General features: G+C 37.7%; 1 protein-coding gene across 1 annotated transcript in view; it reads right to left on the bottom strand.

The window, feature by feature from the left end:
- The window catches only part of NYAP2 (neuronal tyrosine-phosphorylated phosphoinositide-3-kinase adaptor 2), a 177,248-nt gene extending 165,576 nt beyond the window's left edge, over positions 1 to 11,672 (bottom strand). The window contains exon 1 of the mRNA XM_054038887.1: positions 11,458 to 11,672. Within this exon, the coding sequence (XP_053894862.1) occupies positions 11,458 to 11,663 (206 nt within the window). The 5' untranslated portion in view covers positions 11,664 to 11,672. The remainder of the gene's footprint in view (positions 1 to 11,457) is intronic.
- Between the last annotated feature and the right edge of the window lie 7,157 nt (positions 11,673 to 18,829).

The raw sequence follows: 18,829 nt of genomic DNA, 5'->3' as shown, positions 1-18,829 counted from the left end.
TAATAATTACATTCAGTGTCCTGATTTAAAAGGATCACAATACTAAAATGCAGCACACGATAGATACCACAATATAGCATTCTATTCACAGTGAATTTTAGTGTCTTCTGGGTTTTTTTTGCTTTGTTTGTTTTTAAAAAATCTGATGTCCACCCAACTGACACCACCCTCACTTTTCTAACCTAGATGACTCTGTGATCATGAAACTAAGAGCTGATTGTGTGGATTTCAGCTGAAACGAAGATAAACTTCAAACCATATAGTATTTAGACCTTGATATTCATCTTCATCTCTAAAGTACAGAGAAAAGTTTCTGGAAGCAAATAGCAAATTTTCCTCTGCAAAACAGTAACTTTTAGCTTATTACAAAATTGCTGACACTTCCCTCTGGTTTATTTCACTTCCAAAAGTTGGGAAAATTAAATCGCTAGTTAGTTTGCACTAATGTGATTTTGGTATCAGCAGATGAATTTAAATTAGTCTCTTTGTTTACTGATTTTTCTGATTTACATAATCTGGGACTGCTGCGATATTGTCCCTGCTGGTGTTATAATGCTGAGTGTGAGAAAAATAACTTCTGATGTATACCAACACCTCAGTTTCAGCCCTGAGCTTTTTGTGTACAGCAGGAATTTTCTGTCCCTCAACAGCATGCAGAGAAGCACAATAAACTTTAGGTTTAATATAGAAGATTGTCCTCTTGATGAACTGCATTTTAAAACAATCCTATTCCAATAGTAAGAGACACTGCACCTTCATTTCCTTTTGTCTTTAAAAATTCAATTAAAAGCATGTTTCAGAAATTAAATTATAGTATAAAATTAGCCAAAGTATGAAATACTGCATTTGCTCTAGCATTCAGGGAAAGGCTGTACCAAGCAATTCACTTAATAGCACACGTGATCTAAACTTAATAACTGAAGTGCCCTCAGTTAGCAGAGAATCTACTGGTGAGATATGTCCTGTATAATCCACCAGAAGAGGGAATGGATTAAATGTAGGTAAATTTTATTAATTAGTAGCAAGCCATACAATTATTCATATTTTCAATCTTTTAAAATTATGATTGCCTAATGTAACTCATTTCCAGCCAAGAATAGTGGTATTGGTATTAGATAGTGTTAGCTCTTTCACTATGGACACATTCTAGACATGCCTATTAACTCTTTCTATTAAGATTTCAAGCTATTCAAACAATAGCTGTTAGATGGAACTGCTCAGTATATCCCATCAACTAGGGAACTGTTTTAACTTATCCAATGCTGCACTACAATACAACTGGAAATGAGCAGTCGTTTAACCCCTAAATCATAAGGTTTTTTTACCTGTTGTGTATTGTCTCAATGTTAAATTGTGAGCGGTCTCTGGCCAGGACTGTCTTTGCATTATAAGTTTATACAGTGCCTAGTATAATGGGCCCCTAATTCCTATTTGGGGTCTTTAGGCACTGCTGCAATAGAAATAAAGAGCAACAACTCTCTACTTTTGACTGGACTTCTGCTATGGAAGCTGAAGTCCTTTTATTTATTCATTTCACAGTCTATGCAGCACCCTTGGTAGGGAGTTGCAGCGTTAGCTCTCCTACAACAGTCTACCAGCACTCTCAACCCTGTACTGAACCTCCCTGACTCTGCGGAGGTGAGAGGTCATCCTGTTTTCATGTTAGCTGAGTTGTGGCCTCTCTAGAGAGGAGACTGTCATTGGCACTAAATTATGAATGAAGGTTTTGTGCCAAGGACAATTTTCAACAGGGAATTTTGTTGACATCTTTAAACTGAGTTTACTTAAAAAGAAGAACAGGAGTACTTGTGGCACCTTAGAGACTAACAAATTTATTAGAGCATAAGCTTTCGTGGACTACAGCCCACTTCTTCGGATGCATATAGAATGGAACATATAATGAGGAGATATATATACACACATACAGAGAGCATAAACAGGTGGGAGTTGTCTTACCAACTCTGAGAGGCCAATTAATTAAGAGAAAAAAAAAAAAAAAACTTTTGAAGTGATAATCAAGCTAGCCGAGTACAGACAGTGTGATAAGAAGTGTGAGAGTACTTACAAGGGGAGATAGTCAACGTTTGTAATGGCTCAGCCATTCCCAGTCCTTATTCAAACCGGAGTTGATTGTGTCTAGTTTGCATATCAATTCTAGCTCTGCAGTCTCTCTTTGGAGTCTGTTTTTGAAGTTTTTCTGTTGTAATATAGCCACCCGCAGGTCTGTCACTGAATGACCAGACAGGTTAAAGTGAAAGATGATCCTTTACTCTCACAGATCTTGGGAGACAGACCTGTCCTCGCTTACAGACAACCCCCCAACCTAAAGCAAATACTCACCAGCAACCACACATCACTGAACAAAACCACTAACCCAGGAACCTATCCTTGTAACAAACCCCGATGCCAACTCTGTCCACATATCTATTCAAGTGACATCATCATAGGACCTAATCACATCAGCCATACCATCAGGGGCTCGTTCACCTGCACATCTACCAATGTGATCTATGCCATCATGTGCCAGCAATGCCCCTCTGCCATGTACATTGGCCAAACCGGACAGTCTCTACGCAAAAGAATTAATGGACACAAATCTGACATCAGGAATCAAAATACTCAAAAACCAGTGGGAGAACACTTTAACCTGTCTGGTCATTCAGTGACAGACCTGCGGGTGGCTATATTACAACAGAAAAACTTCAAAAACAGACTCCAAAGAGAGACTGCAGAGCTAGAATTGATATGCAAACTAGACACAATCAACTCCGGTTTGAATAAGGACTGGGAATGGCTGAGCCATTACAAACGTTGACTATCTCCCCTTGTAAGTACTCTCACACTTCTTATCACACTGTCTGTACTCGGCTAGCTTGATTATCACTTCAAAAGTTTTTTTTTTTTTTTCTCTTAATTAATTGGCCTCTCAGAGTTGGTAAGACAACTCCCACCTGTTTATGCTCTCCGTATGTGTGTATATATATCTCCTCATTATATGTTCCATTCTATATGCATCCGAAGAAGTGGGCTGTAGTCCACGAAAGCTTATGCTCTAATAAATTTGTTAGTCTCTAAGGTGCCACAAGTACTCCTGTTCTTCTTTTTGCGGATACAGACTAACACGGCTGTTACTCTGAAACTTGAGTTTACTTAGGACTTCAAGCCAAATTGGAATGGAAAACCTTAGAGGAAGAAAAGGTTAGCTACTAAGCCATGCAGTCCCGTCCCCCACCTCCAAAATCTGCTTCTGCTTTAATCTCTCATTTCTCAAATTTTAATCCAATCACATACAAATCTAATCTGCACAACAAAAAATAAACTGTCCCCTACATTAAGTTTTCATATAATTTCAGTCCTCCACCTAGCACACAGCACACAAGTAATACCCATCAACATATGTTGGCTTTTGTTGCAGAGCAGGCATGTGCTACAATAATTTCTTTTCTGATGCATATCCAAATAGGGTTCCTTCCTCCTTGTCACAAGTAAATGAACACAGTGATTAGATTATCAAGGCACCATAGTGTGTGCTCAAGCCAATTCCTCTTAAAAATAAATTGTAAAAAATATTTTTAACCAGAAATAGCTGAGGGGGTTCTAATGTCTAGAGAAAGGGGGAGAGCACAGTTATCAGCCAGTTGGGGGGAATGTGACATAATCCCCTCTATTATTAATGAGTGCAAAGTACAGTTGGAATTTACAACCCTGGAAAAGGGAATGACCTGAAATGACTTTCAAAAACAATTTGCCTGCTTCAGTTTTGTTCAGGCTTATATCTAGGTGTTTATAAATGGTGGATTTTCATAAGGCATAAAAACGATCCATTCATATTATCCTGATCGTCATATATCTTTGGTTCTGTTTCTTCCCCCCACCCTGTGTTGAGCGGCACTTTCCCAGTTGTGCATACGAGCAACCGGTTTCTCAGCAGCTCATAAGTGTGTGTTTGTGAGTTTCACTACTGACTGCATTTTACTGCTTATGAATTCAGAGAGTTCTTTTTGGCCTCTCTTCCGCAACTATTACTTCCTTGGGCAGCATCATCCTTTCCCGTAACCATTATAGTTCAAACCACATGGAATGACTCTGTTTGTCAGGAGTCAGTGGAACTTGACCATAGAATATATTACTGAAATTGTGATTTTTTTTTTTTTGAATGGGAGCAGATCAACACTTAAAGAATTTTTTTCCAGCTGAATTGGACTCATTGCTAATATATGTGATTCCGCTGTTTTACTGAAGGTATTTCTTTATTAATGAGATCCATTCTGAATTCACTAAAAAGGCTATAAGTGGGCAGCCTTGAAAATACGTTCTCCTTCTTTTCCTGCCCAGTATCTATTTGATAACATTAAATCCCCTTCTGGAAAAGTCCTATGGAATTTAGTAGATAATGATAACCTTTCTACCCTATTTTTGACCCATATAATTTCTTCACTTTATAATCTCCCTTCTGTATAATTCTGTACAATGGTTAAAAATTCATTATTTTTCTAATAAATTCTGCACGTGTTTCGAATAATTTTTATACAACCCTATAACATTTCTATTGCTCTATAGTGGTTTCATTTCTATTAAGTTCTATAGCCCTCTCCATAAGGGACACTCCCACTTGTTTAAAATATTTCCCCATTTTCTGCATTAGTTAGAAATATCCTGGCTATATTTTTTAAAAATGTAAGCAAGAGATAGCAAGGAAATAAAGAAAGAAAGAGAGGAGCAGAAGAACAAGGGATTAAAAGTGGCAGTGAAAAATTCTTGAGACACTCGTCAATATGCCTTAGTTATGATGTGTAGGGTACCACAAAGAGTGATGGAGCCAGGCAGTCTCCATGATAATTCAGTCTGCCAAGAGTGCTAGCCAGGTTGTACGTTATAATGTGAACATCTAGCCACTAGAAACTGGAATGAGGCCAGCAGTCCATTTCACACCAGTTAGTACACAGCAAACAGGTAGCAATAACTTTCAACCACTATTGACTTGGGCTGTATTTTAACTGATGACTTCAAGGGGAAGGGCTCTGTATCCCATTACCAGTCCTCTGAGCCATCTACGTCCATTCCTCTGCCCTATTGTCCTTTTAAATCTGGCTAATGGAAGTCAAGTCAAAATGACTTAGCTAGGCTTTGTGGGGTGATGAGTGCTGGGGGAGCTCACCTTTTCACATTACAAGTTAAATATCACTGGAAAGAGACACTCAAAACTGTATAAGATTTACTTGAAATGAACCTCATGATTTTTATACCAATCTCCTGATTATTTTTCTCTGTTTTCTGATTTTGATCACTTGGGGTTGGCAGTACTGTCACAATACCGGACAACAAGTAGTTGTTTGCCTCAGCTGGTAAATATTGACTTATTTTGCAAGACTGCTCTAAAGTAATATTTCCAGAAATGACAATAGTAATACATTTGTTTTGGGGTTTGTTTATTTTGTATTGCACTAATAGGGGTAGCCATATGGGTCTGAGCATTTGGGAAGGAGGATTTGTCAGCTGGATCATCTCGTCTATTTACTTATAAATGTAAGAAAATACATGCGGAGGTCAACAGGGCAACTATTTTACTTGCTATGCATAGAAAAGATGTTGCTACACTAACTGAACTATATGTGATGTTTTGAGAGTTTCACAAAATAAAGATTTTAAACTCCTGTGTTAAACTGAAATCTTTAACAGAACCTTAACTACAATGTTGTGACTAGCTCCACCATAATATGACTTGTATCCTAGTACATTCCAAAGAGTTACTATAATCATGTAATGGAGAATCATGAAAAAATCACAACTTTTACTGGTGCCATCATTAAGTTCCTCAACAGCACATTCCTCTTGATTAAAACATCAGGTTATGTCAGAAAATCTCCTTGTCACTGAATGGTAAACCTTGTATTGTAAAGCAATAAACTGATGAGTTCATAATTAACAACCTCTCAACAAAACCCCATATCTGCACTTGCAGATGTTTTCACTGAGCCTATCACCCACAATGGCTGCATTTATTCCACTTTTGTGTTTTTCCTTGAGGTCTGGCTGCAAACATTATCTGCTGAGCATGAAGAATATTCTACCATGTATTTTGAAACGTGTAGTTGACTGAGCACACTTTCAACTACTGGCAAATATTTTTACCATTTAAAAAAAAACGAGAGTATGCATTCTTTTGCCTAAAGTATTTTCTTGATATCAACATATTATTGAAATTAAGTTCATTGTGCACTGTAAGTTGGTAATGAAAAGACTTTCCTTTGGCTATTTTGATTCTGATATAAACATTTTGGTAGAAGCACTTTAACATGTCCATGCACACTATTTTGTTTCTCTAAAATCACACACTTTCTCTGCTAAATAGAGCTTTTAGCAGTAAATAAAGCCATGGACTAAAAAAAATTTCATCCTTGTTTGCTGTTGCATACTTTTAGAAATGCCTAGCTTTTAGCTGAAGGATGTCCTATTTAGAAAGAAACCTAAGGACATAACCATTGAAAACTACAGACAGTGCCTCCACTCAATTGCCTCCAAACCCGTTAAAATACATATTTAGAGATAGAGAGAAAAAATATTATCTTACATTTTGCCGATGGGTTACTCTTCAATATGTGATCTGCCATGGGGAGGAGAGGTTAGGATGACAGCTGTTCATTACAATTCCTTCTTTAATAGAAGAGCTTAATTCTGCTTTTGGCTGGCTGGCCCATATCTGCTAGCTCTACCACAGAACAGCACTACTAAAAGCTCCTCCTTCATGTCGGCATCTGTCTGTTTACTCTCAATAACAAGCAAAAACAAAGCTTTCCACAATGCCATTTCACAGTGCTAAAAATGGGCTGCGAGCAAGGTTAACAGCTTGAAACAGGAAGAAATACTCTTACAGATATGTCCAAATCTCGATAGGTGGAGATTCGTGGTCACTCAAACCATCAAATTAGCATGAGGGAAATTACATTTTTACATGTGCATCAAAATAAAAATATTCTCTATAGAATTGGCAGCCAAGGAGTGGAAGACTGTAGGACAAAACTGTTGAATGTACAGGCACCATTTTTACACTAATGTATATGCCATGCAACCCCAGTGACTACATATGGTTGATGTGACTGTTATTTCAGTTTTCACATGAGAATTTGAATTCATGCATTTAAAAAAAATGCTTTCCAGTTGAGTTTTATATAGGGCAAGATAGCATAGAAAAGTGTAAGGAAGTTTAATAGGCTTAAAGCCTTTTGAATGTATGTTTCAACTATGGATGAGCTAATAGGCAAATGCCTGTTATCATGGGTGCTTGAGGATAAACCCAAAATACTCAACCTTCCCCTGGGCACCCTGAATTGATGAGGCAACCAGGCGTTTTATTCCCAGAAGTGGTGCCTCCAGAATGTGGTGCACTGTTTTCTATTAAGAATGGCTAACATGCACCTTCCAGCATTGCAACTAGATTCCTAATGAAAGCTATAATGCTTCTTAACTTTGTATTTGTAACACATAAACTCTGTAGGCAATATGGCAATATTCTGATAATAGTTTCCTGTCACGCTGGCCAGACCAGCCTTCAAACTTATAGAACAGCTCAGTGTAAGCTCGAAAGCTTGTCTCTCTCACCAACAGAAGTTGGTCCAATAAATGATATTACCTCTTCCATGTTGTCTCTACAATAAAATAGTAAGACCAGAAAAATAAGATACAAAAAAAATCAATATGTCCAGAAATTAAGTGCTAACTATGTATGAAAACATATTTACTATTTAATCTCAGCCCTTTCTCAGAACATTATCCTTGTTTTCTTTACATAATCGCTAAATACTGGGCTAAAATTAGGTCAAAAATTCAGATCAGATCATCTGACTCGGTCCAGCAAGATGAGAGAGAGACTAAATTTTTGCTCAGTCCAATATGAGGCATGTTTTATTTCTTGTAACTTATAAATGATCCATACAATATTTCTTCCATAATTAACCTATCAACATGTGTTGAATTAACAATCATACCAAAAAGTACATCAATGCCACTGTTAGTGCACAAATACAATGCGATGTAGCACTCCTAACCCTTTCTCAAGAAAAATGTATAATGCAAGGGCATTTTAATTTTTGTAGGTCATTTTTCACATTGTATTTACAGAACACTGGCACCATCTAATGCATTTCACTGAATTATTTTATCTATCTTAAAAGTTTCTACCCATGTAACTGAGAAAATAAATAAATTACTTCATGCTATTTTGTTAAAAACCGTGATCAATCTTCTTCTAAAAAGAATCATTTTGTACTCAAAAAGAATGGCTCCCAAAAATGGTATTATTAATGCCAGGGAATGTTTTGGAAATTGTATCCTCAGTCAGGAACACTTCTAACCCAAACAACATTTGTTTTGAGTTTTTTACCTCAGCACACTTCATCATGTGGTCTCTGGTCTTTTCATGATTTTATGCCTGCATGTGTTCCCTAGCAACTACTGTATCTCTCTAGATCATATGTGCAGGAACCAAAAGTAATCTAAAAGACCAAAGTTAATAGTGCAAATACTTAAGGATAGTTGCATGAAACAAAGAGGGGAAGTAATAATCCTATGCCATATTTTATGCCTGCCACTTGTCAACAGGGAACATGGCATTGGATAAATCCCTTGAGGTCTCCACAGGAAGCAGACTTACTTGCAATCAACTTAAGTGGTTTTTGATGTCATTGCTCTTTTAGACAAGTCGGAGTTCTTCCAGGTTATCACAGTTTTCAGTTCTCTTAATAAAAGGGGAGAATAGCCCCTCCCCCTTTCCCACCCCAGACTGTGTGCAGGGGAACCTGTGGGAGGGAGCTAAAGGGAAGGAAAACTTGTTTCCCAGTCTATGGAACATTCAGCAAGAGGCCAGGGCCATTTTCAAAGAGTTTTTGTGCCTCTATGCAGCCGTGGTGCCCTTCAGACATACGAACTCCCTGGCTGTGTCTCCCCACTGCAAGTGCTTCTGTGGCCAGCAACAGCCCCCAGAAGGATCCCTGCTATCAGGGGAGGCTCTATCAGAATGGTAATGTGGCCTCAGGTTTTATTATCCTTCCTGAAAGGCCACTGGGTGGCATGATGCAAATCCATCCCCAGATCTATTTCCATCCAGCACACCCCTGACTCCTTTCTTCCTGAGAAAGGAGAGATTACCACCCCACCGACCCCTGCCGGGCACACAAATCTGGGAAGCATGGCCTGGCTGTGGGTGGTTGGCCTGTTTCCTCAGCCCAGGATGGACTCATTTTCACACCCACATCTCTTTCTGGGCACAGTTTGATTGTTTGGTGGCTGAATTGAAAAATAATAATAACCCCCCCACACACACACACACAATTGGTTTATTTTGACTCCAGTGCTTTTTTTTGTTTGTTTTTTTATCACTGAAACAAAGTGTCCAAATGGTTTGAATGACTTTGACATTAAAAAAAAAAAATCTTTTTTTCCCCAGCCGAAACAATTTGCCAAATGCTCTATTTGCCATCCACTAACTAAAAACAAAACCAAAGACATTAACACCTTGTTTCCTTGTCTATACCAGGGAAGTTTATCAACAAATTTCCCCTATTGCTAGAATCAGTTTAGCTCCACTTGGGGCATCTTATTCTAGACAGCCTGCCAGCTGTCATGGCATGTAGGTGACAGTGAATAGTGGTGCTAGTAACTAATAACTCATCTACACTAGAGCCAGCATTAGCAGCATCAGGCCATTTTCGGCAATATTCCTCTAGGGCAGATGTGATTTCTGTGTCTTTTCTTCCTTCCCAAGTGTGAGGTGTGCGGAACCGTCTGTGTTAGTGTGTTGTACAGACATTTACCTGTTAACATCCAACAGTGGGTAAGTTGTGTGTGTGTACGAGAGAGGGAAAGAACAAATATATACATTATATAGCTAGTTTGCTTACACAGAGAAAACAGAAAGGAAACAAAGATGGCACAGATTAAACAAAAGCACAACCAGCATAAACCAAAACAGAAAACTAACCTGTTTTCCTTATGGCCAGTTAATGTAACCTTATCACGTCATATGTATTACAACTGAACCACCAAAAAAACCTACATTCTCCACTCCCAAACATTCTGAAGCACTCTAAATATAGTATGTCCCACAAATCCCTAAGAATATTCCAAAATGCACGTTTGATTACTTTTTGCTGTTCCCCTACCATGTCACACTGTCTTTTCCCCCTTCCCCAAACATAAAAGTAGCATTCAAACAGAAAATCCAAAAACATCAGGAAACATGGCAGTCACAATTTCAGCTTTTGTTGCTTTTTCACCCAGAGCGCCAGATCTACTTCTACTGTTCTATTAACATTCCATCAGAATTAATGGGCTATTAAGGTATCCCTGGAATATTCAGCAGCACAGCAGGTCTGTTTTACCTGTACAGTACATGGTACATTTTGCAACATTTAATCACTTATATTACTATGCTGAAGATTCACACTGGGGGAAATATTCAAAGAGCCTCCTATCTCTGTGTGTTCAAATCTTTCATTTGCATATGCAAGTTTGGTACTTAGATGGGTGGTTACCTGGTTTGTATTATACAATTTGTCCTTTCCCTCAAAGCAATGTAAGATTTGAATATGTAAATATGTCTTTTGCTCATCCTTTTCTCCTGTCCATGAAAGTGCACAGTTCTCATTGACATCCCTGGGAATTTGAAGCTAGATCGAGTAAGCACTCCGTTCTTAAGCTGCTCATTAAAATCTATGGGAGTTCTGTATTTAGAACATTTACAGAATCCGACCTTTCATGCATTTATGGGATCTATTCCATTTCCATTTAAATGAATGATAAAGTTTCTGATGGCTTCAGAGAGAGCAGGATGATGAAGAGATCCCATAAATAGCAAGTAAGTACTGTGAGTTCTCTGATATTATTAAAGTATTTTTTTATATAAAAGCATCAAATCGAGAATAATCTATTTTGATCCACAAGGAATATTCCCTAATGTCTGAATCCTGCAAACACATAGGAATGTACTTTACACATGAGATGTTCCATTGGAGGGATTACTCAGATGTACAAGTTACACATTTGAAAGTGTTTGTAGGATCAGTTCTCCAAGAAATGCAATTTAATTCACACCAACCTAACTTTTATTTAGAAATCACACTGATGTGGGCCCCAAACTCATACATTTGGTAAGAGATATATTCTGTTAGTTAAGAGTATCGTCTTTCTCACATTTCTGAGGACAGAGCCACTCTGTCATTCATGCATAGTGTAAAACATATGACATGAACAGTTCGGTGTGGGGGCAGATCCTCAGCTGGTGTAAATCAGCATTAGCTTCAAGGATGTTACTAGAGCTATGCTGATTTGTACCAGCTGAAGGTCTGGCCCTTTACTTTTCAATCAGTTTTACAGACCATACATCTGAAGCCAATAGTCAATGGGATTATTTTCTCATGGCTACTTCCTTGCAAACAATGTTCTTTTTATTGATATATTTACCGTTTTATTGCTTCTTCTTGTTTGCGGCGTTTTTCATTCTTTTCTTTCAAGTAAGCCAGGTTTGTTTCATTCCTCATGCGATCATTCTCTCGAGCAATGTCTGATGCATTCTGTATAACCAAGCCATCATAGGCCTTCATCCCCATATCTTCAATATACTGGAGAAAAGTGCCCAACGTGACCTCCTCCTGATTAGAATTCATCATTTTGCAGGAGATAATGGACGAAGGAAAGCAACACTTCCTGCAGGTTGAAAGACACATGATACCTTAATCAGTGAGCAAAAAGCTTGCAGTTTATTACAGATAATATGTTGTCAGTAGCAATTTGCAGTGCTTGGCAGGAAATATTTTTGAGGCCAGCCTCCTACTTAAATTTATAGCAAACAAGGCAAAACAAAACAACCCCCTTTTCATGTAAGTTGCCCAGAACCACTAGGTTATGGACATTGTAAGCTTGTGTTATCATGTGATCTTAATACTGTTTCTCGGCTCTCCTTTCCCTCCTCCCCTTCCAATTGTTTATTACATTCACTAAATTGCATCTTGTCCTTGAGTTGATTGTAAACTCTTCAAGGCAAGGACCCTGGGTCCCTTTGTGTTTGTACAATGCTCAGCACAGTGGAGTCAGGATCCTACCTCAGGTCCTAGGTTCATATTATTTACTAATGTTTTTAAATCACACTTTGAAGTGCCATTTATAAAGAGTTAATAAATTATTGTAACATATTAATAATAAGTCGTATGCATTATATATTGCTATAAACATTGGGGTTATACATGGTTGTAAGCCATAGTTTCAAGCAATTTATTGGACTCTATAACAATTGGTAATTTATTAATATATATATTAACCATTTGTCAATCCTTTATAAATAGATTCTTCATATAAAGTGTGAATATTTTTTCTGTCTTAGGTTCTTATATGGTCTCCATCACCTCACAGTCTTTTAATGTAGCTATCCTCACAACGCCCCTATGAAAGAAGTACTATTATCCCCATTTCACAGAGGGAGATTTGAGGCACAGAGAGACTAAAGTAATTTGTCCAAACTCATGCAGGGTCTGGGTAGAATGAGGGGGAAGGATGGTATCATTTCTCGGACAAGTACTGAGTCTATGTAACCATAATACAGCATAAGAACAATGCCAGGACAGTGAGAATACTTTAACTGATTTTACTGAGCAGGCAATGGGAGTTCTGTCTGCATGTGGACTGTAGCGTAGGAGCAACTGTTGAACTAGCATCAAAATATTTTCTCTCTTTGTTATATAGTGGTATGTTTCTAGGCCCATTTCAGCATTCTTTCATGCTGCTGGATAAGTAAAATTCTGATGTGGACAGTTATTAGTTTTAAACACAAAATTAAAATCTCTAATAGATTCCAATAATCACTGTGCACCTGTGGGCACAGCCCACACCCTGAGACCACAGTGCTTTTAAATTCACAAAGGAAACTGAACTGGGAAAGGCAGAGGTCCTCCCCTCCCCACCGACCAAAAAAAAAATCTTCTTTTTTGTTTAGTAATTTTAGCTGTTACTGGTAGCAAAAGTAAGTCAGGTTTCAGACGGAAATATTTTTGGTGTCCCATTAAATACAGACAATTTCATTGCCTTTACTTCCCTTTTTTTTTACAAAACAAAAAATATAAATGTAAAAATGACTTTAGAGTAACATTAAAGTTGAGCAGTTAAAATCTTAAAAGTCAGAAAGGACTAAGGCCCCAATCATGCAACCTATTCCCTCCAGGCAAGCCCTCTGCACCCATGCAGAAGTCCCCCTTTTAAATCCACTGGGGCTCTGTGTGGGCACAGGAGTCTCTCTGCATAGAACAATATGCAGGATCAGCACCTATCTTAAGGATCTCAGAGCAGAGTCAACCTGGCAGCCTTGTTCTTTGTGTAATTTCACTGGCATTTCAACAGAAGTGAATTTGGACCAACGTGGCTACCTCTATAATAGTTATGGAACCTGAGATGGCAGCCTTTACTTGGACAAACCTCCTTTTGCCTTCAATTTAAATTCTGTCTGATTATGGAACACAGGACTAGATTCAGAATCATTCTGTCTCCAGAGTTTGTTTTCTTTTAACTAGAGATTTAGAATCTAGTCCCTTCCCTTATTTTAAGGTCGTTTACATTTAGACTTAAACACTTTCTGGGTATGTCTACACGGCATTTTGGAACAAGCGGGAGCGAGCCTCCCAGCCTGGGTCAACAGACTTGGGGTAGCAGAGCTCATGCTAGTGCTCCAACTATAGCTGTATCGAGAGTGCTTTGAAGCTGCGGTTCAAGTTCTGAAGCCTAGGAAGGGGGATGGACTACAGAGCTCAAACACCAGCCCAGACTGCAACTTCGAAGTGCTGTCTATACAGCTATTCTTAGAGCTCTAACACAAGTCCCCCTAGCCTGAGTCTGTTGACCTGGGCTGGAAGGCTTGCTCCCATTCATCCAAAATGCTGCATACATGTACCCTTTCAGTGTACATAAAACAGTAACACGTGGTAGTGACAGAGTTCCTTTAAGGTAAGGTACATTCAACCATGAAATCCTGGCTCCATTAAGTTAAAGGAAATTTTGCCATTGGTGTCACTGGGGACAGAATTTCACCCTTGAAGAGTATATTTACTGTATGTTGATGAGGCTTTGGGGCCTGATCCAAAGTTCATTGGTCAATAGAAAGACTCCCAATGACTTCAATGGACTTTGGATCAGGTCCTAAAGAATTATTAAATGGTGAATTATTCTGATCTTTTTCACTGAGGCATACAGAACTTTGTTTATTACATGTCCTCCACATGACTTGGTTACTGCATTTTATTCTGCGTTCTCTTTTTCTGAGGCCTAAAATATACAGGCATTTAACAATATGAAAGAGCTGCTTAGCTAAGGCTCATGTTACAAAGAATTTTATTTTTTATTGAAGTATATTAATCCCTAGGTCAAAGCAATATGGAGAAGGCAAACATACATGTGCTCAATAGAGATGAGTCTCTGTTTTGCTGTATGCACTGGCCAGATATTTTATTATATTGTGTTATTGTATTAGTTACTATTTATTACTGACCATGTAGCTAGCACTGTACATTTCTTTGGGGTTTTAGAAACATAGAGTAAGACACATTCCCTGACACAAATAGTTTACAATTTAAGGATACACTTTTGCAAACACTACTGATCACAGTTCTAACTACTGTCATAGTCCCATTGAAGCCATTCCTGCAATCACTTTATACCAAGCATATCACTGTCTGCTTAGTCCCATAGGATTCAGTGTGTTGTATTGACATCAGTGGCACTACATATTAAAATAAGTAGTGAGATCAGTAGCAAATGTTTGCTGGATCAGATCCTAAATATCTGATATAATTTTTGAATTTTGCAATCTCATGGCATTTGCCAGTATTTGAAACTTGTATCTGCCATGCTTAAATAGGGCATAAACTTCAAACAGCTGGGACTAGTCAAAGCTTAGAGTACTTATTACTGTAAACATTGTTACTTTATTAATCTATCCTGTGTAATACGACAGACTGATTTTTGTTAATACACAATGGTGTTGCTTCAGACATTTTATTACTTGAATATCCAGACTGGTGAGAATGTGTAACCAATACATGTGGCCCTTTGAGTCATAATATGCATTATCTGACACTCTCTCTTGGTAATGTAGGTTGTGGACAACACTGATCAACTGCTGACCAAAGGTTTTAATTTCTGGTAAACTCAGACAACAAACCATTTCCAGTCATTTATCATAGGAGATAAAAGTCAAGCAAGTATTCTGTTTGAGTACATTTACATTTGATTACACATCTGTAAGTCACTAAATATGTAATGTAAGCCTGAGGTGAGGCAACATTTTGTCACCCCTGTTGTGCATATAGTGCTCCTGGAGTTTTAATTAGCTGGTGATGAGAGGAAGAGAATCATAGGGCCACTTGCATCTTGCATAATCAACTTGTTTTCAGTTTGTTTGATTTTTGAAACTGGAAAATACTGGCTAATTGTTACATGGAGGTTGCTTAATTTGAAAAATTCTCTTGTCCCACTTTCCACCCCTCTCTGAGTGGATATATATACATGGGGAGGGGCTGTTTCAAAAACACCTAATGTCAGCCTAATTCTGCTCCCAGTGAAGTCAATGGTATGGAATAGTAATGATAAGTCAATGCCACTGATTTCATTGAGCACTTTTGACAATCGATCCTACAGTGAGGATATAGCTAAAAAGGTATCCAAGGCATACACTTCATTTAAAAAAAAAAATTACATGAAAGGTACATGTGTCAATTACATGAGTAATCTCATCCTGAGAAAAGCTAGGGCGCTTATTGTTCTCTGTTCACTATGTGTCTAGGTGGTTTTAGAAAACACCTCAGTCCATATGTTTGTCTTCATTTTCTCAACTACTCTATGGATGCTTTTATGACTACAATAAATCTGGGCATTTTCTCAAGTGTAACTGTATATGCTGGATGACTTGGCAAGCCTATAAAGACTGGACCTATATTTATCCCCATAAATGTGCTATGCTACTGTGAATACCATTATATTTATTAATGTATACAATAGAATGCAAAAATGTTATATATTGATGTTCCATAATATCAATGAATAAGCATTCTGGGAAGGGTCTTGGAAGTCAATCGCTGTACATTAGCAGGACAGTTTTTTGCAGGTTAGGCAGGACAATCCCTTCTTCAAAAAACATCAAGTTCTGAAAGTCTCATCACCTTCTCCTCTCAGCCAAGTCAAAGTTGAGAGACATTATCAGGGCAACATGGAGCAGCTTACAGTGCCACTGCCCATGCAATCAGCTGACCACATGAAAGAAATTAAACTAAATTTTTGCCAACTTTTCTACAAATGCATACAGTTTACTGGCAAGGGCAAGCAGTTCCCTGACTGATTTTTGCCTATTAACAGGACTGACTATAAGACACTTGTAATACTTCAGATGTGATTTCTGAAAATGTGGGTAAATAATGCACGGTGTTTCACAAAGGTGCTATGAAATACTCTAGTATATCTTTTTACATTTGAAATATAATTTTCTATTTGATCTGATGCATAATGTACAGAATCCTAGAATTAAAAAACTAACACCCATCCAGAAAATGCACAGTCCATGTGCAAGGAATGCTAAAGTCAGACTACTAAGTGCAGTGATTGCATGTAATATCATGCTGTTGCTATGTTGTAAAATTCAGAGAAGTGGCTCCACCTTTATTCATGGTTAGGCCACCCCAAGAATCTTCACAGTTGCTTTTCCTCCTGCTTGATAGCCTCAAAATGCAGCTGTGCTACATTAAAAACTGGCAATGTTGACATTAAACTGAAGGAGCTTGTTCAAATAGTGACAAAGGCACTGATTGCGTTCTTCTCAAATCAATGGGAGGCATTTTGTTTTTTAAACATAGGAGGATTAAGGCTGACACAGCTCAACAGTGTCATGAATCCAACCCTGGATTCATGGGGGATATGTATTCCACTTCATTCCTGCTTTCCTCCCTGCATACTCACACTCCTCAATTTTAAACCCCATTCACTTTAGCGTTACTTGTTGGCTATCTCAGCAAAACTCAACATTTCAAAAGCATTTTGCACAGATCAAGAATGCTAAATTGCCATCCTGCCCTTTGAGTTTGTGCTGCAGTGTTCCAGTTGCTTGCAAGGCAATAAGTGCAAAGTAGACAGACCACATCCGACTTTCACAAACTAATGACTACAGCCCCACTAATAAGGGCCTCGTGGTACTGGGGAGTTGACAGTATACTTTTCCCTCTCCAAAAGAAGCGACTGCAAATACGTCAGCAAATGGAATGAGATGCTGCCTTCCATGAAATCGCTTCTATACCTCTCATAATATTTCTACCCCTTTGCCAGGCAAGCTTCCATATGTTAAATATTTGATTTGATTAATTGTTAAAAGGAGAAGCATGAACAAGCAGTGCATCAATAAAAGGCAAATAACGAGCAGGCATGTTGTTTGTCTAAGTAGTACTATACTAGATTCTAATGTCAAACAGAGAGCAAAGTCTCTATGAATTAGGCACTCAAGCTTTCCTAAGTCATATCATGTAGTTTGGTCTTTTTTTTTTTTTTTATTAAATAGAGGCTAATTGAATCTTAAATGCAAATAATTTTTTACAAGTTATCTTTGCTAAGATTACATACTATCCATCTTACACTCATATTGTGCAGTGTAATGAGCACCAGCACCTGAGTGAAAGCCACAGAAGCTAAGTGATGCTAAAACCTTCACTTAAAGAGGTTAAAATTGGCTCTTTGGGAAGAATAAAAAAACCTGCTATGTATATTTAAGAAAATAATCTGTGGCTATAAACTTTCACCTTTCAAGTGTAAAGGTAATTCAATCAAGAGTTTAAATAACTAAAAAAATACCCCCCAAATCTTGGAATTTGGGTCACTTCATGCTGCCTTTTGGGCAGCAGAAAGATCATTGCCTACAGTGTCTCCTGTCTGCTTTAGAATTTAGAAAGCTGTTGTTGTTTACTTTGCAATAAGACACTTTGATCAAGGTGCCTTTTCAAAAAGCTTGAATATGTTTCATCCGAAATACATGATGTCTTAAAATGTAACAAATCTGCATTCCTAACAGCAAGCACTTAATGTAATTATGAGATTTAGATTATCCAGATACTACTGGGGAGAATTAGAAAAACATTATGGGCAAACAGAGATGTGTATTTGAACTCAGAAGAAAGCAAGAAAGAATCAGCTTCTTGTGTACGTGATATTTCCCCCTCCCTTAAGAAAACGAAATGGAGATTTTACTACTAAGAGTAATGTATTCAGATGTTGTAAAATATTAATAGTGTGGCATGTCTGATAAGTAACTAACACAGATGTTATGAATCATATCAATTAATACATCAGAATAGAGCAAAGAATGTTTTTAATAATTTAGCACGGCTTTTTACAAATGAAAAATCCAGCTCCAAATGTTCCTATTATAAACACAGCTAATGTGTGTAGGTACATAAAATAGCCTGAGATACATTTACAGCATTGTTTAGTTAAGAAATAGCTTGATTAATCTGCCAAAAACAGATAAGCAAACTTTGGCATTAGACATCCCTGACTACAAATTATTCCAGTTTTGTAAGTATAATTTTTTCTTATCCTTCTCTAATTAGCACTGTATTCTATTAACATGCTCAGAGAATTTTTAAAAACATGTACATACCAAAATTTAAGTCCACGGGGACTGCTAAGTGCAATAATCAAAGGTGACTTTTGTCTGTAAAAGCCCTTTCCTGTGGTTATCTCAGTGCAGTCTGAAGGAATATTTCAGCACCATAAGAAACAGATTTGCAATTAGGCTCAGTTTTTCTTCAGTTAAAGT

Source organism: Malaclemys terrapin, chromosome 9 (assembly GCF_027887155.1).
Source record: "Malaclemys terrapin pileata isolate rMalTer1 chromosome 9, rMalTer1.hap1, whole genome shotgun sequence".
In the NCBI taxonomy this organism is placed as follows: Eukaryota; Metazoa; Chordata; order Testudines; family Emydidae; genus Malaclemys; species Malaclemys terrapin.
This window is presented reverse-complemented; position numbering and strand designations above follow the sequence as displayed.